This window comes from Narcine bancroftii, chromosome 2 (genome assembly GCF_036971445.1).
Source record: "Narcine bancroftii isolate sNarBan1 chromosome 2, sNarBan1.hap1, whole genome shotgun sequence".
In the NCBI taxonomy this organism is placed as follows: domain Eukaryota; kingdom Metazoa; phylum Chordata; class Chondrichthyes; order Torpediniformes; family Narcinidae; genus Narcine; species Narcine bancroftii.
The window spans coordinates 179,217,342-179,238,752 of record NC_091470.1 but is presented as its reverse complement, the minus strand read 5'-3'; the positions used below and the strand labels follow the sequence as shown (position 1 = coordinate 179,238,752).

At 48.3% G+C, this 21,411-nt stretch overlaps 2 protein-coding genes across 12 annotated transcripts in view; one reads left to right on the top strand and one right to left on the bottom strand.

Annotated features, from left to right (window-relative positions):
- The window catches only part of LOC138754672 (golgin subfamily A member 6-like protein 22), an 86,826-nt gene that overhangs the window by 35,170 nt on the left and 30,245 nt on the right, over positions 1-21,411 (bottom strand). For 9 of the 10 annotated variants that reach the window (XM_069919319.1, XM_069919318.1, XM_069919317.1 and 6 more), the window contains 13 exons: positions 20,456-20,479; positions 17,075-17,110; positions 16,436-16,462; positions 15,628-15,654; positions 14,171-14,191; positions 14,040-14,066; positions 12,138-12,173; positions 11,054-11,080; positions 10,485-10,511; positions 9,669-9,695; positions 8,215-8,250; positions 7,292-7,318; positions 5,272-5,307 (listed from right to left, as the gene is read on the bottom strand). In XM_069919319.1, coding sequence (XP_069775420.1) covers positions 5,272-5,307; positions 7,292-7,318; positions 8,215-8,250; positions 9,669-9,695; positions 10,485-10,511; positions 11,054-11,080; positions 12,138-12,173; positions 14,040-14,066; positions 14,171-14,191; positions 15,628-15,654; positions 16,436-16,462; positions 17,075-17,110; positions 20,456-20,479 — 378 coding nt within the window. The remainder of the gene's footprint in view (positions 1-5,271; positions 5,308-7,291; positions 7,319-8,214; positions 8,251-9,668; positions 9,696-10,484; positions 10,512-11,053; positions 11,081-12,137; positions 12,174-14,039; positions 14,067-14,170; positions 14,192-15,627; positions 15,655-16,435; positions 16,463-17,074; positions 17,111-20,455; positions 20,480-21,411) is intronic. The other variant, XM_069919322.1, reaches the window with a different exon arrangement.
- Positions 1,660-4,294, top strand: LOC138754673 (outer membrane protein H.8-like). Of its 2 annotated transcripts, none has more exons than XM_069919329.1 (2): positions 1,660-2,057; positions 4,048-4,294. In XM_069919329.1, the coding sequence occupies exons 1-2, from the start codon at positions 1,689-1,691 to the stop codon at positions 4,069-4,071; spliced, it is 393 nt and encodes a 130-aa protein (XP_069775430.1). In that variant the 5' UTR covers positions 1,660-1,688; the 3' UTR covers positions 4,072-4,294. The 2 variants fall into 2 exon arrangements, with proteins under 2 accessions (XP_069775430.1, XP_069775429.1); XM_069919328.1 differs by lacking the exon at positions 4,048-4,294 and adding an exon at positions 3,812-4,036.

The window sequence follows — 21,411 nt, the reverse complement described above, 5'->3', positions numbered from 1 at the left end:
TTTCCTTTGGAGCTGTGAAATGGTGCACATAATGAGTCAATGAGGGACGATTAAAACTTTTTCTTTCCACCCACATCCCACCTTATGCAACCCCTTACTAATCACAGAGCCCCGATGGAAGAGGGATGACTTAAAATGGGATGTGAATGGAAAGAAAAAGTTTGAAACCCACTGGTTTAGACCTACACAAACATCGTATAATAGAACCAGGTATCAGTGGAGAAAGATCGGACCCAAATTAGGAGCTGGATCAGGTGACTTGCATCCTCTAGTTCTCCATTTATTTAATGACAACAACTGATTTGATTATAACCTGCGCTCTGTATTCATACCATAGCTATTGTTCAACCTGCACAATTACCAAGAAGCTATTGATCCCCTGTCTGTAAAAATATTCAGAGCCAGGACATTGGTCTGAGAAAGAAAACTTACCCCCATCTGCACCTTAAATGTTGACCTTCCCCCCACCACTGCATTATAAGATTTACTACAGTTTGTGATAGTAGAGATCTATCACTAATGTATATAGTGTATATAGTTACAGTATCTAGACTGTGCTTACAGCGATTGGCTGAGAGCTAAGCCACGCCCACTGTCTGGGCCTTAAAGGGTTGTGTCCCTAGCCAGGTCGGATCATTCCGGACTGGTCGGCCACCTGTGAAGAGCTCCTGTCTTTTGCTAATAAATGCCTTGGTTTGGATCAACAAGTTTTTGATTCTTTCGATGAGCTCTACAATTTTATTAGCAAAAAGATTTTTTTTTGAAAGGGATGGAGCGTCTAACTCAGCCAGAAAAACTTGATATCGACCCACAGTCAGCTACAGCCTTCAAAGCCTTTAAATTCTGTCTGCTGAACTTTGAAAACTTCCTGAGATTCATTCAGGTAGAGGAGGATAACCAGCGTCTAACAGCATTGCTGTCTATGGTATCCTTGAGAGTCTACGAGAACATCCAGGATGAGACCACTTACACCACAGCCATAAAGGTACTGAAAGAACTGTATGATCAACTGGTGAACAGAGTTCATGCCCAGCTCGTGCTTGCGTCGAGGAAGCAACAGCCCGGGAGTCCAGCAGGGCATATTTACAAGTATTAAAGGCGTTGGGCAAGGACTGTAACTGTGTGGACAAAACTGCTGCCGAGATCACAAACGATCTTGTCTGGGATGCCTATGTGGCCGGGGTCGATTGAACGAAGTGAGGCTGCGCTTGCTTGAACAAGGGGTAGAAAAACTAGAGGACATGGCCGGGATTGTAATCACAATGGAGGATGTAGCCTTAAAGTCCACCGAGTTCTCTAGGGACTGGACCCCTCGTTCTGATGTGAGTAGAGTGCCCTTCTACCCTACCACCCCCCTGAGATACTGACGGCCTGTCCGCTGCTGCTACACTGCCCCCTGCGAACCCAAGATGTTATTTCTGCGGGAGGGACAAGCACAGCAGGTCCCAGTACCCAGCCAGAAAAGCCAGGTGCCAGAAGTGCCTTAAAAAGGGCCACTTTGCTGCAGTCTGTAGGTCTAAAATGGTCGCCGGCAAACACAGTGCCTCGCGTGAAGCCCAATCGCCACTATCCCATTCAAACTCTTCTTCCCCAAAGCTCTCGTCCAATGAGAGCGAGGGCTCCCCTGCGCGGCATCGCCTGACGTCACGGAGACGCCAACCCGGAAGGGGCAGCCCACCCTCGCAACCATGGTGTTGGCCCGCCTCTCGACCCCGTGCGGAACACTCGACCCGGCCTCGGTCCCGACTGTGGCAACCGCTGCTGCTGCCGCCGCCACAGCCACCCCCGGGGCAGACGCTGCCGCCGCCACAGCCACCCCCGGGGCAGACGCTGCCGCCGCCACAGCCACCCCCGGGGCAGACGCTGCCGCCGCCACCGCCACCCCCGGGGCAGACGCTGCCGCCGCCACCGCCACCCCCGGGGCAGACGCTGCCGCCGCCACCTCCAGCCCCGCGGCCAACGCTACTGCTGCTGCTGCCCGCTCCCCGTCTGCCGCTGCCTACGCCGCCACCGATGCGGCCACCACGACCGACTGGGGACCCGCCGCAGCCAACCAGGTACTCACCCTAGCGTCCATCGCTGACGACCGCCGGGGCCCGACCGCCGCGACTGACGACCTACCCACCGCCAACCGCGAGCAACTACAAACCCCACTACTTACCTTTCATCCGCCGACGCCGCCACAACACACTTCCGCGAGGTCCTCCAACCTGCTCCTCCAGCAATGACTACGTCTATTACGTCATCCAGTTGCGTGACGTCATCACGCGGAACTCCCCTGTCAACTGCTTCAATAACACTAAACCAGCAATGCTCTCATCCCCTCACCAGAGCAATGGAGCTGATTAAAGTGCATGGACACTACACCAATAGCTTATTTGACTCTGGGTCAACTGACAGTTTATCCAGCCATATCTGGCCCTCCGTTGGGGAATTGACATTATCCCCACTACCCAGAGGATCTCTTTAGCGACAAGGTCGCATTCGACCGGGACAAAGGCGTATTGCATCACCACGCTGGAAGTACAGGGCGTAATGGTCACCCACTTCAAATTATTCATCCTTCCCCAATTGTGCGCCCCAGTGTTGCTGGGATTAGACTTTCAGTGTCAGTTCTGAACCCCATGGCCCCCTCTCGGACTGCCATCGCCTCACCCCCGAAGCACCCGAGCAACCCGCCCCCGTGCCCCGGGGCCAATCCTGTCGATGGTGGTCAACTATAGCCAGACCATTAACCACTTCACGCTCCTGGATGCGCACCCCCTCCCACGCATCACGGATGTGTTGAACCAGATCGCCCAATACCGCATATTCTCCACCTTTGACCTACGTTCGGCCTACCACCAGCTCCCGATCCGCTGTGAGGACCGACCATTCACGGCCTTCGACTATAGGGCGGCTATATCAATTTCTCAAGGTACCATTCGGGGTCACTAGGTTTGCCCACTAGGTTTGCTCACTAGGTTTGCAACTACCCTACACAGTCAAGGAGATCCACTCCATAACCCGAGCCTGTTCGGTGTGCGCTGAATGCAAGCCCCACTTCTTCCGTCCAGATAACTCCCACATTATTAAAGCCACCCGCCCCTTTGAGCATCTTAGCGTAGACTTTAAGGGGCCCCTACCGTCGACCAACCATAATAACTACATCCTTACGGCCATCGATGAGTACTCCCGCTTCCCGTTCGCTGTGCCCTGCCCAGACACCACTGCCACCTCAGTGATACAGGCCCTTCACAGTATTTTCGCCATTTTCGGGTACCCCAATTCCATCCACAGTGATAGGGGGTCCTCCTTCATGAGCGCAGAGCTGCAACAGTACCTTCTGGAGTGTGGTATCACTTCAAGCAGGACCACGAGCTATAACCCACACGGTAACGGCCAGGTCGAGAGGGAGAATGCCACCATATGGAGAGCAGTTACATTGGCTCTCCAGTCTAAAGGTCTCCCCACCTCTTACTGGCAGGAGGCTCTCACTAGTACCTTACACTCCATCCGCTCCCTCCTATGTACCGCAACAAATGACACCCCCCACGAAAGGATGTTCCTTTTCCCGAGGAAATCTGAATCAGGAACCATTGTACCGGCATGGCTCACCGCCCCTGGCCCCGTCCTTTTGCGATGCCACGTCCGGCACTCAAGAATGACCCCTTGGTCGACTGAGTGACTCTACTCCACGCGAACCTGCATTACGCCTATGTTGAGTTCCCAGACGGGCGGGAGGACACTGTTCTGGTGCGGGACCTAGCTCAGGACGCGGTAGACCCAGCAAATCCCCCAACCCAACCTTCCCCAACTCTTCATTCCCCAGGCCCTGTGCCGCAACAGAAGGATCAACAACACCCCAACGACCCGGGCCACCCTGCCGACAACACAACTGGGGAATTGAGCAAAGGAGCGGTTGCACCCGATGAGCCCACTGGTGACACCACACCAGCGACCCCAATCCCGGCACCACGACGGTCTCGCTGGATGGTCAGACACCCTGACCACTACAGTCCTTAACCTACCCCTTCCTTTCATTCTCTCCCTCGTTTTTTTTTCCAGGGTCAGTTCTCCAAGAAGGGGTGAAGATCTATCACCAATGTATATAGTGTATATAGTTACAGTATCTAGACTGTGCTTACAGCGATTGGCTGAGAGCTAAGCTACGCCTACTGTCTGGGCCTTAAAGGGTTGTGTCCCTAGCCAGGTCGGATCATTCCGGACTGGTCGGCCACCTGTGAAGAGCTCCTGTCTTTTGCTATTAAAAACCTTGGTTTGGATCAACAAGTCTTTGATTCTCTCGACGAGCTCTACACAGTTCTCATAGCAAGGTAAATTATTGTCCTTATAAGGCTCTGGGGGACCCCACGGTGTAGTTTTCGGATCCTTGTTTAAGAAAGGACGATGGGGAGGGTTCAGAGTGGGTTCACCTGGGTGATTCTGGGAATGAAAGGGTTATCGTGCGAGGAGCATTTACAGCTCTTGGCCTGGACTCGTTGAAATGTAGGAGAATGGGGGGGGGGGGGGGGGGATCTCGTTAAACATTTTGAACATTGAAAGTCGTGGACAGAGTAGATGTGGAAAGGTTGTTTCCCACGGTGAGAGAGTTCAGGACAAGAGGGCACAACTTCAGGATTGAAGGGTGTCCACTTGGAACAGAGATGCGGAGGAATTTCTTCAGCCAGAGGGCGGTGAATCTGTGGGATTTGTGGCCACAGGTGGTTGTGGAGGTCAGGTGATTGGGTGTATTTAAGGGAGAGATTAATGGGTTCTTGATTAGCCAGGGCATCAAAAGTAATAGGGAGAAGGGCCGGGCAGTGGGGCTGAGTGGGGAAATGGATCAGGTCATGATTAGATGACAGGGCAGACTCGATGAGTTGAATGGCCTATTTCTGCTCCCAGGTCTTATATTCAACCTATCAAGATTTCAAAGAATCATACATATTTCTGAACTCAAACAAATACAATTCCCAATCAGATATCTCCCAGTTCCAGGGAGTCACCCAGTTATTAATGTCATGTAAGAGGTAGCCAGTAGGATCACTAGGGTCAATTTCTCTACGTGTGAAACCACCCAGTTCCAGGCCAGTCGCTTTATCAGAATCTAATGGATGCAGATGATTGAACGGTGCAGTTTTGTGAAGTGCATCAGCCCCTCAACCCTTTCTCGGGAGCGTAATAAAATCTGGTAAGTTATGCCTTCGAACTAACATATGCAAATTACTATCGAGCAGAGAGAATTTCACTTTAGCACGGGGCTTGTCAAATATTTAACAATTTTTTTACCTGCGTCATTCAATCTCTTTTGTAATTTTTTCAATTCTGAAATGCAAGTAAATGATTTGTTTTAATTACACAGAACAAAGGAAATTGTAATTCGAAAATACAGTTCTCGTGCAAGGTATATTATTGTCCTTATAAGGCCCTGGGGTAGCCCCACGGAGCAGTTCTGGGCTCCTCGTTTAAGGAAGGATGTGCTGATGTTGGAGAGGGTTCAGAGGGTGATTCCGGGAATGAAAGGGTTATTGTATGAGGAGCGTTTGGCAGCTCTTGGCCTGGACTCGTAGGGATTTAGGAGAATGAATCGGGGGGGGGGGGGGTGGGGTGGGGGGAATCTAATTGAAATATTTCGAATGTTGAAAGGCGTGGACGGAGTAGATGTAGAAAGGTTATTTCTCATGGTGGGAGAGTCCAGGACAAGAGGGCTCCGAAAAAATTCTGGATAAATGAGGATTCTGGATAATTGGAGTTGTACTGTAATTATCAGCTATCTTTAAATTTTAAATTTATCCTTTGAACTTATTGATTACGCTGGACAACAAATATTTTCAAAGGGTTTGCTTCCCGAAAGGAAATTGGGGATTCTGATAGACGACTTCAATAATTTCAGATTTGCTGAATCACGTGGGAAGTTGGAGACTTTGATTGAATTAGCCTGTTTAACCGCATGAAGATGCCAACACATTGCGTCAGTCCAACCGACCAAAAAAATGTTTTCCCGCTGATTTTCGTCTGTACTCAGCATCTGATGCCTCTCATGTCAGTGACCAACAATAGTCGGTCGGCGCTGACGGATTCCAGTTGCCAGGCCCTTTCACCATGTTCGTCTCTGACGGCGCCGAGTTCAGTGAGGAAGGAGTCCAATTGCAAATGCAGAAAATAGAATTTTCAACGACGTGTTACAGTTCATGGTTTTGGTCGCTTGAATCGTGTTGCCAATCAGCTGGATGTAGCTTGATGCTCTGTGGTTGCCAAGAAAATTCTCAACAACATCTTTAAATGCCTCACCAGCAGCCCAGAAAATATTTCCATAACATCTGCACTGAGTGCATGCCTGAGGCAGACTTGGACTGACCAAAGAAGCTCACTTTGTAGACTTCAAATGTGACAGGTAACCACTAAAATATGTTGTATTATTAAACGGTGTGTGATAGGAAACTTTTAAGGTGATTTTCGTGTTCAGCAGCCCAAAATCCATACAATATACCCAAAGGTGTTCAGGAAGCAGAATCTTCATTGTCTGGTGTTAACCAATAACCAAAGCAATTCTGCTCATCAACTGATCGATATTAATTGATTTACCTTCTGAATTGGCTGAAACAGAAAATCCATCATAAAATGAATGGAATCGTGTTTAAAATTGGACATCGCATGTATTTTTAACGGCAAATAACTGGATCAATTTTAACCGAAATGTTCCAAACCGGCGGCTCAGTACAGGCTTCAAACGGCTTGTTAAATGAGCCGACGGCGTTTTATTTAAAATCCCGCAGCGTTTGGGCCCGAGATGGCAAGGCCGAGTTCGGCAGCGGCCTCGAGGGGCCGCAGACTCCGGGGAGAAGGGAGCAGCGGCGGACCGGAAACGGGGATAACTCCCGTGGAGGAGGAGAAGCTGAGGAGACGACCCCGCGGGCCGGCGGTCCAGCCGGGGTGGGGGGGGGGGGGTGGGGAACTCTGTGGCTGATGGGCAGGCACCAGCGGGGTGTTGTTGGCGACTTGCGGGTGAGGAACCCACACAGGCCTAGGGCTGCCGGCGAATTGAGGCCAAAGGAATTTCGCCAGGCTCTGGGCTGCTCATGTAAACCAGGGCTGAGCCTGGGAAATGGATCAGCTCATGATTAAATGGCAGGGCGGACTCGATGGGCTGAATGGCCCATTTTTGCTTAAAATGCCCTTTTTGCTCCAAAGCAGATTAATTAGTTTGTATATCACTGAACATGGACATCTCGCACTCCGTAATGATCGTGAGTTGCTTAATATCTTACTACTCTCCCTGCGTCAAATTTTGTTCAATGAACCGCTTTACCTGCAACCTGACGATGAATAAGTTCCTCTGAAACATAAGAAGCAAATAATATATTTTCTCCGACGGTATCTTGCAGTCACAAGCGAAAACATCCCTTTCAGGGTCGAGATGGGATCACGGAAATTTTTTCTCCTACACATAATTGTTGTATATCTAATAAAGGGTGTCAAACGCTGATCATTTCGCATCACCATGCCCCGTCTTAATTTCAGGGGAGAACAAATCGCTGGAAGAATTTACCATCTGTGGAGGCGAAGTGTTAGTCGATGTTTCGGGTAGAAACCCTGAATACGTCTCCAACTAATTATTGACCTTGTTGTCTGGATCTTCCAGGTTTTAAATGTTCCCGAAAGGACAAAGGATTCGCGCAGGGGTTGGTGCAACGCTGTTACAGCGCTCGCGAGACGGGTTCGAATCCCGCGCTGTCTGTAAGGAGTTTGCCTGTCCTCCCTGTGTCTGTGTGGGTTTCCCCCGGGGGCTCCGGGTTCCTCTCACCGTTCGAAATGTACCGGGGGGGGGGGGGTGTAGGTTATTGGATGTAATTGGGCGGCTTTTGGGCCGGAAGGGCCTGTTACCGCGCTGCATGTATGAATTTAAAATTAAATTCCAAAATTAAAAACCTTTAAACACTGAAACAGAGCGTTTGTACTTGCAAATTCAATAAACGCCATCAATTCAATTTGGAATCACTGATCGACTTGTTGAACTGCATTTCTGAAGATTTTTATCCTTTACAACTGTGGTTTTCCCTTGAACGCTAGTTACCCGGGCAGATTAGTGGGGAATAGAGAGAACCGGGTGAGGAATGAATAATGGGAGTAGAGGGGAAGGCAGTTCTCTGATGTCCTGCAATGAAAAAAACTAGATATGTCTTCACATAAATAGTCAAAGCATTACAAGACTTGGGAGATGTACCATCTTACCAACATTCAGTCGAATGGCATCTATCTTCTTTCGTTCTGGGAAAGATAGCACTCATTATTAATTTGATCAATGAAATCCTTCAGAGGGACACTCAATGGGAAGGTAACAGGTAGGAATGTTCATCAGATACATGACAATTGGCCCTCGAACTTCTTTTGTCGTGTTCTGAGCAGGTCCCAAAAGTCTGGAACCTACTGATGTGAAGTGTGGTTACCCAGGCAAATTTCAACAGAGGTGTAGTGGAAAGTGTGCTAACCGGCTGCATCGTGGCCTGGTACGGGGACACTAATACCTCCCAAGTGTAAAGATCCGCAAAAGGTCGTGGACACAGCCCAGGACATAACAGGCAAATCCCTCCCCACCATCGAGAACATCTACGGGGAACGCTGCCACCAGAGAGCAGCAGCGATCATCAAGGATCCGCACACTCTGTTCTCACCCCTGCCATCAGGAAAGAAGTGTCGGTGCCACAAGACTCGCACCACCAGGCTCAGGAGCAGCGGCTCTCCCTCCACCATCAGACTCCTCAATTACAAACTCAATCAGGAACTCATTTAAGGTCTCTTACTTGTGCACGTTATTGATTTTTTTCTCTTTCTCTGTATTGTACAGTCAGTTTGTTTACATTTCTTTATTAGCTTACATGTGTATGCTGTGTACAGTTTTATTTTCCACTTCCAATTATTGGTAATTCTGCCTGTCCCGCAGGTAAAATATCTCAGGGTTGTACGTGATGTCCTGTATGTACTCTGACAGTAAATCTGAAATGTGAAATCTGATGATCCCCTCTAGTTCTTCTAAATCCCAGCGAGTCCAGTCCCAGACGCCTCAATCTCTCCTCATAGGCCAACCCCCCCAATCTCTGGAATCAACCTCCTCTGCATCCCCTCCAAAGCTAGTCCTTCCTTCCCCGAGTAAGGAGACCAGACCTGCACGCAGTTCTCCAGATGCGGTCTCGCCAGGACCTTGTCCAGTTGCTGCCGAACCTCCCTGCTCCTCAACTCAACCCCTCCAGCAATGAGGGCCAACGTTCCATTGGCTTTCTTGACAACCCGCTGCACCTGCAAACCCACCTTTTGCGATTCACGCACCAGCCCTCCTAGGTCCTTCCGCCCGACAGCAGGCTGAAATCGCTCACCCTTTAAATAATATCCTGGTCTTCTACTCTTCCTGAGTGGGACTGTTTTCAACAACTGCCCGTCCACTCCTTCCCCATATGCTGAAACCACACGTCATTTATCGTTCGGTAACACAAAGCTTAATTTCACATTCCTGAATTACCGTACTTTTTGGCTTATTAAGCAATTTTTCTATGTGGCCATTTTATTCCTACTGCTCGAATTCACAATAAAATTGATGCTTATTCCAAGATAAAAGATCATTCATCCAAATGTCTCCTTCTCCACGTCCGGGTCGATCGCCGAGAATGAGCGAGAAAGAAAAAAATATATACCTTCTTCGGTTTCACGTATGCGTTCCTCTGCAAGTTTGAGAAAGCGAAACAAAATATGAGGTGAGATGTCATTTGGTTCGTTTATTTTGATTTTGCAGAAGTCGAACACGAATCCACTTCTTAAATCAAGATGAAGTAAGTTGCATTGACTCATTTATCCCGCTAGTTATCTCATCTCTATTTCGGTTTTGGTCAGTTTGCTACATAAAGGTTATGCCCGAATGTCCACAGGTACGTCGGATGGGAAATCCAGTGGGTCACCCCGCGCAGGCTGGAATCCTGCCGACAACTACAAGGTGGAAGTCATCCCGCGCTGAAGTGAAACGAAGCGGCAGGATAGAGCACAGCAGCAAAATACCACCTTAAACAAATGCTTCTCAACCTTTTCCTTCCCACTCACATCCCACTTTAAGTAATCCCTGTGCCATCGGTGCTCTGTGATTAGTAATGGAATGTGTCCAAGCTCCAAGTTAAGTTCATGTTAAAATTCAAACTCAAAGGTGGGCCCAATTTTAACATTTAAGAGGAATTTGGACAGGATGGGGGGGGGGGGGGGTGGGGGGCGGGGTGGCGGGGCGGAGGGCGATAGACTGGGCGCGGGTCAGTGGGACTGGAGGGGCCTGTTTCTAGGTTGTAGTGTTTTATGGGTCTATGAAACGAACCTGGAAATTTATTCCAAAATAATTGTACTTACTTTGTCTAATTCCTAAACTTTTAACAAACCCTCCAATAAGGTTGAATCATATACTGGCCTCTCTCCTCAAATGTACCAAAGAGGGTACTCAAAGCTCCTAATCACATGGTTCCACGACTCACCGTCGTTCTTGACGTGCTTCTGAAGCTCTAGAGCGAAAACACCACAAATTGCTATTCATTTCCAAGCCCTATATTTTTCATCAGGATATCAGAAACGGGAGCAGGAGGTGGCCATTCGGCCGGTCGAGCCCTGCCTCGCCGTTCAATGTGATCAAGGTTGATCTGATGATGGGCTCAACTCCACCCACTGGCCTTTTCCCCATATCCCTTAATAAATATCTATCCAACCTGGTCTTAAATATATTCACTGAGGTCGCCTCCACAGCTTCAATGGGCAGCGAATTCCACGGATCCCCCGCCTTCTGGGTAAAGCAGTTCCTCCTCATCTCTGGGCCACGTTCCCTCATTCTGTTCTCCCCCCACCAACGGGAATAACTTACCGACCTCTATCTTTTCTAGCCTTTCATAATTTTATAGTTTCTATTAGATCCCCCCTAGTTCTTCTAAATCCCAGCGAGTACGGCTCCAGACGCCTCCATCTCTCGTCATGGGCCAACCCCCTCATCCCTGGAACTAACGATTCTCCAGCGCATTTAAGTGGCACTTAAGCATTTTCTGTTCGTGATTACCTTCGTCTTTAAGTTGCAGACTATTTTCTTTTAGAATAAAAAAAAGCCAATTAGCTTTATGATGAGGTGAAAGGGCAATGTGATTGAATAATTTATAGTGAACAGTTAATTCAAGGTCATCGATAATAAGAAGCTTTGACTTGTATTTTCTGCTCCTGAACGGCGTTGTTTCCTCGACATTGTTTCATTCACATTCGTCTTTACTTGTGAGATCGTCAATAATGAAGCCCATTTCTCCCAGTGCATATTTAAATTTGGGATAGAAAACACTGGACAACGATCTTGCTTCCTGAACACTTCTCAATGCATTGCATGGACTTTGGACTTCTAATTCTCTTATCACGTACTCTCTTTTAGATCGAACCTATTTTTGTAATTTCCTGCCCTATTTTAAGTCTACTTCAAGCCTACAAAACCACGAGATGCAGTTGAAAATTCATTTCCTGCGTTCGCACTTGGTCGTCTTCCCCGCTGATCTCGGCGCCGTCAGTGACGGATAGGTGAAAGGCTTCACCAGGACATTGCGACCCTGGGAAAGCGGGATTATGGCAACTGGAATCCATCAACGCCGGCCGACTATTGTTGGACACTGACACAAGGGCATCAGATGCTGAGTGCAAATGAAAATCAGCGGCAAAAACGTTTTTTAGGCCGGTGGTTAAGCGATTAAATAGGTTGAATTCAATAAAAGTTAGTTCAATGTTTCTCCAACTTCCCGCGTGATGCACAAAATCCGAAATGATCATTGTGTTCAGCTGGAAGTCGTCTATCAGAGTCCCCAGTTTGTTTTCAGGAAGCGAACCTCTTGTCCAGTGTAATCTGGTGGGTGATATGATTGAGAATTGATAAATATACTTATTCTCTCTCAGGGCAAGGTACTGACAGGATGGACGACAGACAGTTAAGTACCATTCATTAGAAATTGATTTGCACCTCATTTACTGAAAAAGATTTACATTTTTAAACTGAAAACAAGCGTTACCACACCGACATTCCTGCATCAGCCAAAGCAGATGACTCTCCCCACTGCCCGTCCTCATCCTGTAATGGAGATTTATCATAGTCATCAATCGATGTGTCTTACTTGCAGTCATCAGCGCACCCTTAAGATTTTCAACTTCTGAAATGACAAGTGCATAAAAACTCATAAATTCTACTTTGCATTAAGTGGCAGCTTGTCAAATCAAGTTTATAGTCGTCCGGTTTCACAAGTCGAGCATCCGAACCCCTTGGGATTAACTTTTTTTGGTGCTTAGGGGTTTATTTCTTTCGGAACAAAGATCCTTCTTCATCTTCTGGCTATCCACCCCGGGGGATGGTGACGGTGTCTTGAGTCAGTGTGTGGGGCTCGATACACCCCTCAGAAAGGAGCAGCGTGTGCATGAATGAAATTTTGATAAGTAGAGGGTTGTACAGGTCCGGACCCGCCCTTTCGACACCCCCTCCCGGATCCAGTGGGATGGTGAGGTTCAAGAGGCATGGGGAAGTTCTGTCGCAGTGAATGGCCGGACCAAGCTTCGATGCAAGCTTCACGGCACGTGTTGGCTAGCCGGTGGGTTCGCCCAACCTTTGACAGGTCTTGTTTTTCATTCTACAGGGTGTCTATCCCACCCACTGCACCTCCCCACAGCCGGTCCCCGACACCTCCCCACCGCCGGTCCCGACACCTCCCCACCGCCGGTCCCCGTCTACAGCCTCCGCTCCTGCATGGGGAGGCTGAGGTCCCCTCTCCTGCCGGGTGCCGACACGTAGCCGTGGTTCCTGCACTGAGCTCACTTGGAGCTCACTTGGCAGTGGATGGCACCGCACCCGCCGACTCTGAAGACCGGGACCCAGCTCCGTTTGGTTTTGGATTTTTTTCAATCAAATCGGTGGCAACAGAGTGTGGGCAAGTCCGGTGGGGAATATTTTCTACTTGTGATGTCATTATGGCGGTAAAATATTTTGTTCAGGGATCTTCGGATAAGGGGTACTCCAGCTGTACTACCCGATGAAACAGCGCTGTCCGGTCTTTGGTGCAAAACACGCAGACACGCAACCAGACACAGTACACATACAGTACACAAACAGGCAAACAGCACACACACACAGGCAAACTGTACATACACAGGCAAACAGCACACATACAGGCAAACAGTATACACACAAGCACTACACATAAAGGCAAACAGTATACACACAACCAGCACACATACAGACAAACAGCGCACACACATGCAAACAGCACACATACAGGCAAACAGTACACATACAGGCAAACAGCACGTACAGGTATACAGCACGCATACAGGGAAACATCACACATACAGGCAAGCAGCACACATACAGGCAAACAACACACATACAGGTAAACAGCGCACACACAGACAAATAGTACACATACAGGCAAACTGTACACACACAGGCCAACAGTACACACACAGGCAACAGTACACACACAGGCAAACAGTACACACACAAACAGCACACATATAGACAAACAATGCACACACAGGCAAACAGTACACACACAAACAGCACACATATAGACAAACAACGCACACACAGGCAAACAGCATGCATACAGGCAAACAGTACACATACAGGCAAACAGCACGTACAGGTATACAGCACGCATATAGGGAAACAGCACACATACAGACAAACAGTACACATACAGGCAAACAGTACACACACAAATCGCACACATACAGACAAACAACGCACACACAGGCAAACAGCACACATACAGGCAAACAGTACATATACAGGACAAGCGTTCATACACACAAATAAATAAATGTTCTTTCATGAATACGAGAATCCCGGGGGGTCAGTGTGAGTGGTTCCTTTGTTCGTTCAGATTCCTCGCTGCCTGTGGGAAGAAGCTGTTCCCCAGCCTTGAGGTGTTGGCTCTGACTCTCCTGCCCATGGGAAGAAGCTGTTCCTTGCATGTTGTGCCAAAATCCAGTTCATAAATCCTCTACATCGTTTGATATATACACACCTGATTTGCTTGCCCGCAGGTCTTTCTCTGTGAGGTAGAAAACGATAGTTAAAATGCTGATAATGTGTGAGGTAGCAGAGTAAATCTTAGTTTGCAGTTCTGATAGCCCCTTGGTTATTTTGGATTCTCACCGCAGTCCTGCATCGAGGTATCTGAAAAACATCAACATAAAGGATTTTTCAGGTTTGTATTCAAAGGGGGAACTTATCATTCACGTCCAACGCTGCCTCGCGCTCCCCCCACCAAATCGTTATTCGAGATGCTCTTTGTCCAGGAAAATCGCCCATAAAATCTACCGACACTCAGATGGTTTCTGTGATTTACAGGTTTTGAATCTCCCTTTTGTTGAGAGAGTTTAAGGGCCGCACGACGAAACTAAAGGGTATATTTCACGTAATCACCACAAACCCTCTCAAATTGTAACGTTATTTTGTTCAAAACTTAACGCCTTTCCGGGCGTGCGTGGTTAGTACAACACTATTCCAGCGCCAGCGACCCGGGTTCAGACCCCGCGCTGTCTGTGAGGAGTTCGCACGTTCTCCCCGTGTCTGCGCGGGTTTTCCCCGGGGGTCCCAGTTTCCTCCCACTGTTTGAAACGTACCGGGACTGTAGGTTAATCAGGTGCAATTGGGTGGCACGGCTGGTGGGCAGAAGTTTAATTATTTTGTAATTTTGATTCTGCTCCGTTCATTCCAATAATCCAGATTGTGTTGTTACAAATTATTAAGTTTACTAATTAAAAAATTATTTAAATGTGTAAATTTCGATTTGCAGCGGGGTAACAGGTCATTTCGGCCCACGAGCCCATCCCACCCATTTTACACCCAATTGACCGACAACCACCCCCCTTCACCCCGGTACGTTTTGAAGGGTGGGAGGAAAACCCACGCAGACACGGAGAGAACGAACAAACCCCTTACAGGAAGCGCGGGATTCGAACCCCCGTCCCAATCGCTGGCGCCATAAAGGGGTTTCGCCAACCACTGTGCAAACTGCGCGGCTCTTTCTTTAAAGTTAGTATTGAAGCTGCTTTCTCTCTCTCTCTCTCTCTCTCTCTCTCTCTCTCTCTCTCTCTCTCTCTCTCTCTCTCTCTCTCTCTCTCCCTCTCTCTCTCTCTCTCTCTGTCTCTCTCTGTCTCTGTCTCTCGATCTCTCTGTCTCTCTCTCTCTGTCTCTCTGTCTGTCTGTCTGTCTGTCTCTCTCTCTTGCTCGCTGTCTGTCTGTCTCTCTCTCTCCTCTCTCTCTGTCTCTGTCTCTCGATCTCTCTGTCTCTCTGTTTCTCTCTCTCTCTCGCTGTCTCTCTCTCTCTCTCTCTCTGTCTCTCTGTCTCTCTCTCTGTCTCTCTCTGTTTCTGTCTGTCTGTCTGTCTGTCTGTCTGTCTGTCTGTCTGTCTGTCTGTCTGTCTCTCTCTCTCTCTCTCTCACACTCTCTCTCTGTGATGGTCTATATATTTCTTTATATGGTATGATGTAGTTCACTGTGTTTCTGGGCTACAGCAGCAGTTTCAATGTTAGCTGTTTTAAATTTTACTGGTGATGAAAAATGAACACAATCTGTGGAATCTGTGCCGTTCCGACAAAAATACTCACTATTCTGTCGGCGAAGTTCTTCAAGCTCTGAAAAGTATCCGAGCATTAATATAACGAAAGTGAAATTATATTAATTTCCACCCCCGAGCTTCCGTTTTTTCCCCTCAGTGTAATACTGTTTTCATCGTTATCACGGTTCAGGTCGAGTACCTGGGAGCCTGCGGGTTCCCCACCCCTGCCTGGCAGCCCAACCGCGATCCCCATTCCTGCCCGGGAGCCCGAGATGACTTCTTCCATGCGGATGGCACCGCACCCGATGTTGAGAATTTAGTGGCCATCGCCGAAGCTGAAGGCATGGACTCAGTTCCGTTTGGGAACCTTCCCGGCCAGAAGCAACGGTTCTGTTTTCATTTTCTCGGCGGTAAAATGTTTTATCGCTGTTTGGATCTTCGGGTAAGCGGCACTCAAACGCTCTCCCCAACCCACTCGCGGGGGTTTTGTGACAGGTGAACCATGGCAAAGTCAGGACTGAGACGTACGCGATAACGAGCCAAGGACTTCCAATTGGAACCGATATTTCCCATTTGTCTGAGGGATGGTACGAGTACAATTGAACATGTTTACAACTATTCCTTTCTTCGAGTTGATGACAAGCCCCCTCCCTCTCTCCAACATTCCAGATGTTAAAAACCATAATGCTAAATTCATGTTTTCTTGGCTTTTATAATTCCATATAGATGAGTGCTCATTTTGGTTTTTAAATATTATGTTCTTTTTACCAATTCTCATTCATACAAGCCCATCCTGACAGCTGTTTATAATCCGACATAAAAGAAGATCAAACTGATTTTTCCACTGGAAATCTCACCTTTATCTTTCAGGTGTAGGAGTTGTACTGTGGACATATATTCAAAGTATATCTGAAGGATTTACTTCCAATTAATTACAGCAATGTACATTGATCACAACTGGCGGGAAATGTCTGCATCAAAGGCACTTCAACTGAGAAGAAGATTGTTCGAGACACTTTGACGTTCACAAGGACGATTCCGGGAATGAAAGGGTTAACGTACGAGGAGCGATTCACGGCTCTTGGCCTGCACTCATGGGAATTTAGGAGAATGAGGGAGTATCTCATTGAAACATTTCGAATGTTGAAGAGTAGAGGTAGAAAGGTCGTTCCCCACGGTGGGAGAGTCTAGGACAAGAGGGCACAACTTCAGGATTGAAGGGCATCCGCTTAAAGAGAGATGCGGAGGGATTTCTTCAGCCAGAGGGCGGTGAATCTGTGGAATTTATGGTGGTTGTGGAGGCCATGTAATTAGGTGTATTTAAGACAGGTTCTTGATTAACCAAGGCATCAAAGGTGATGGGGAGAAGACCGGGCAGTGGGCCTGAGTGGGGAAATGGATCAGCTCATGATTGAATGGTGGGCCAGACTCGATGGGCTGAAATGGTCTATTTCTGCTCCAACGTCCTGCAGTCTTGTAATTTCATGGGATCTTACTGATATTCCTTTGAATAACTTCCAGGGTGTCTTGAGCTGAAATACAGAATAGATCAATGTTTTGATTCGGCTGCGTATTGTAGAACGTATATGTCTGGTGCCCAAGATAACGTTTGGAGTGGAAAAACCATAGGCAAAGGAAAAAATAATTTGGTAAGAGAACCGAGGAGCCAAGAGAGATGTGGTAACACCAAGCACAAAGCAATCACGCGGAAATTTGAAGAACCGCTGATGGACAGCGCCAGGATAGAGAACGGGCAACCGAGAGAATTGGGTGGGGTAAAACACGGACGCCTGCGGGTGCTGTGATTGTCATAAAAGCACAGAGATACGGGAGGAACTCGGGTTCAATTCCCTGCCCCATTCCATCGCCGGCATGTCCGTCCATGGTCTCCTGCGCTGCGGATCTGGCGCCCCCACTCCCGCGCTGACATGTCTGCCCGTGGTCTCATGCACAGTCAAACTAAGGCCGCCCGTCAATTGGAGGAGCAACTCTTCATCTTCAACCGGACGGCATTAACACCGACTCCTCCCATTAAGCATCGCCCCATTCTACCTCCTTTCCTTAAGGTCTGTCTCCCTCTTCCCTTCTCCCTCTGTCTCCTGTCCCCCCAGCTCTGCATTCACAGAGTGAAACTTCCCTCCCACTATCAATTCTCACCGTTCCTCTCCCCTATCCTCCTCTCCATCTCCAATTCACATCTTTTGCCTTTTGGTCTGCGCCCCTTTCCCTGCCCCTTTCTTTCCTTCTCTCCATCCTTTTAATTCAGGCACCTGCCTGTCTTTTACTTGCGCCTTGAAGAGGTATGAATAAATCGGGTGAAATGCTTATCATAGCGCTGGGCACAATGCCCTTAGAAAATGCCTTTGGGGACTTCACAAGTAGGTCTGACACGCTGTGGAGTAATGGAGTATTGTTTTGTAAAGCAACTGATGAATGGACTTGAAAGATAGGGTCTCTGCCACAGTCTGTCTGAGTGCAGTTGGCTGTTCTAAGAAGGTCGTGGTTTTCACTGCGAGAGAGAGAGAGAGAGAGAGAGAGAGAGAGAGAGAGAGAGAGAGAGAGAGAGAGAGAGAGAGAGAGAGGAGAGAGAGAGAGAGAGAGAGAGAGAGAGAGAGAGAGAGAGAGAGAGAGAGAGAAAATTCAATTTTACAGTTCAGTAGCTACAGCTGGGACTGGAACAGGACAAGCTGGCGAGCTTGTGGAAAAACTCCACTTGGAAGACGGGTAGTGAGTCCTTAGTTCACCTGGGTCAAAGCCATTGTGGTCCATACAAGAGGAGAGGACTGGCTGCCTAATAATTCACTTGAAATAAGGGAAACAGGAAGGAAGTCTATGGTGAAGTGAAAGAAAGAGGTTATCATCTGGAGAACCCTGAGGCAACCAGTTTCTTCGGCAAGTCACTGAAGTGGCTGATCGGAAGGAATCAGTTTGTGTCCAACGAGCAACAAATCTCTCTCTGAAAACCTACAAGACCCTTTCTGAGCGATAACCATTTACCTTTCAAGCATCAAAGCCTGGTGAACTTCATAAGTGTTTAATTCTGTGCACAGTATAAGAATTGCCTGTATCCAGTGAACTTGGAGGAGTGAGAAGTGAGATTGGACTGTGAACCAAATAACTTTTCTGAACTTACACTTACATTACATACACTCCGCTTAGAATTAGAAAGGGGTTAAGTTAATAGTAATAAGTTAAAGTTTGATCCTGATTTTATGTTTAAAGATAATTAAAAGCAACTTTTGTTTAAATGACCATTTGTCTTGGTGAATTTCTATTGCTGCTGGGTTTTGGGTGTGTTCTAGGCCTGTAACAACAGGTACGTCTTCACATTTTGCTGGCACCGTCTGGAGGCTGGTGTGAAGGGAGGAGAAGAGGGCGACTCAGCCTTTAAAGGGGGAATCCCATGGGGAGGAGTTACGGGGTCGGAGGCCGACCGGCCTGTACAGTATGGTTATGTCATGCCGTGTTCCACCACAGTGGAAAAAAAGATAAGCGTTTGACTTTAATGGGATGGTGGGTTTTGAGCCCATCTGAGGCTTGATGTCAGGAGCCTTCACTCTCCTGATGCTATTTTCTCTGGGACCTCGCTTCCTCACATCTCCTTTTCAGGGTCATCGATGCACCCCGACATTGAACGGCCTGTCTACCCCCAACGGTAGCTTTAACTTCTCTCAGCCTGGTGTCTGTGGATACATTCTCGGCGTCTTTTACACCGCGGTCAGCAAGGGCACAGGGCTAATACCTTGGGTGCCGGAGCTCACCAAAGGCGGCGGCAAGGAGGTGCCGGGGCTGCCCCCTGGGATGCCAAGCGGGGCTCTGGCGATCCTCGGCCGTGGTTCTCAACCTTTTTCTTTCCGCCCACTTAAGAAACCCCTTACTAATCACAGAGCACCGATGGTCTAGGGATTACTTAAGGTGGGATGCGAGTGGAAAGAAAATGGTTGAGAACCACTGTTATAAGGCAACAATATCTTTTGCAATCCAACCAAAATTCTGGAATGTCATTCAAATGGAATTCCCGTTTTAGGAATTTCCCTTCCTAAAAAGCATTTAATTGATTAAATGTTAATACTCATGTATCATGTTGGCAACGTTAAGAAAGGGAACAGCTGTTTCTCATCAAAATTTACTGCTTCCTGTTTTATTAATTTAGAATTTGGTCGTGTAATTTCCATTTTCACTTGTGATACAAATTAATGCTCTAAATTGTATTTTCAGACCTTCATTTGGTTAGGGACGGGGGCAGACTGGGAGATCACTTCGCTGAGCACCTCCGCCCCGTCCGCATCAGTGACCGGGAGCTCCCAGTGGCCGGCCCCGCTCAGTTCCTCCCGCCCCACACTCGTGTCTGTCCGTTGCCTCGCACCAGGACCGCCCGCAAGTTGGAGGAGCAACACCAGGTGTTCCGCCTGGGCCCTCTCCAACCGGACGGCATCGGTTTCCCCAGTTTGTGGCTCACTCCCCGTTCCCCCTCTCTCCCCCGTCCCTCTAGCTGTCCACACCCTTCCTCTCTCTCTCCATTCTCAGAGCCACCTTCTCAGTCCCCAATTGCTGGTATGACTGCGGGACCCCCCACCATTTTGTTCAAGCGCCTGCCGACATTTCACTCGGCCCTTGACGAAGGGCTCAAGCCTGAAGCATCGATTCTGTGTCGTTATCTTTGCTGTGTAAAGTTCACTGGGTGACCTGCAACGCGTTTTTACTTCGACCGCGGCGCCCACAGACATTCGTGTTTCCCTCCCTGAGCCATCGTTACTGAACAATGCCGGATATTTCAGGCCCTGATAACGTTCATGATCTCAGAACAGTAAACGATTTGCTTTAGACAGTAGATTCTTACTCAACCATCGACACAAAACACGTGAAGATTAATTCACCTGTTGCGCAGTTTTCTTTCGAATCTGAAGGTGGAGGTGGGGGGGGGGGTGGGGGGGGGGAGAGAAAAGAATAGTTTAAAATAGTAGTGGGGCAAACATTTTTTGAAGATCATTATTCATCTGGATGAAATTCTCCAACTGTGTTCAAATCACTTCCCACAAATTATCACTTTCTCTGACACATCGTTAGGCCCCCAGGTCCAAGCACGTCGCCAAACCGAGGCCAAACGATGGAACAGACAGACACAGTTGTGACATTTTGAAATTCATTGGACAAAGATCGTAAGTCGCCTTCGCCCCTCACCTTCCTTTCGAGGTCCGGTGATGTGGGGACACCGTTGGAATGCCACACGGCTGGGTGGGCTCGGTTGTTCTTGAGTGCATTGTCTGTTTTTATTCGACCGTGTTTGTGCTTTCTAGAAGTTTCTCATGATCATCCAAAACCGCGGTGGACGTAGTGGTCAGCGCAATGCCATTTCAACGATTGCACAGCACGGTCGGCGTAGCGGTCAGTGTGACGCCGTTACAGAGCTAGCGATCGGGGGGGGGGGGGTGTCGGGGCTCAAGTCCCGTGCTCTCTGTAAGGAGTTTGTAAGTTCTCTCCGCGTCTGCGCGGGTTTCCACTCAGGGCTCCAGTTTCCTCCCACCCTCCAAAACATACCGGGGTGGGGGTTGTAGGCTAACTGGGAGTAAGTGAGCAGCTCGGACTCGTGGTCCTGTTACCGTGCTGTACGTCTACATTAAACAGATAATATACAAAGTCAAACAAAACTCGAGCATTAAGTTAAACCTTAGTTTCGCACAGAAAAATATAAATGTTATTTACAGCCCTGTAGAAACCGATTCTGGCTATTTAAACCCGATTACATCCAAATGAACCTTTTGGTGTACGTTTTGCAGACAGCAGTGGAAGTGAATGAAACGAACGTTGATTTCAGAACTGCTTCCAAATCTAA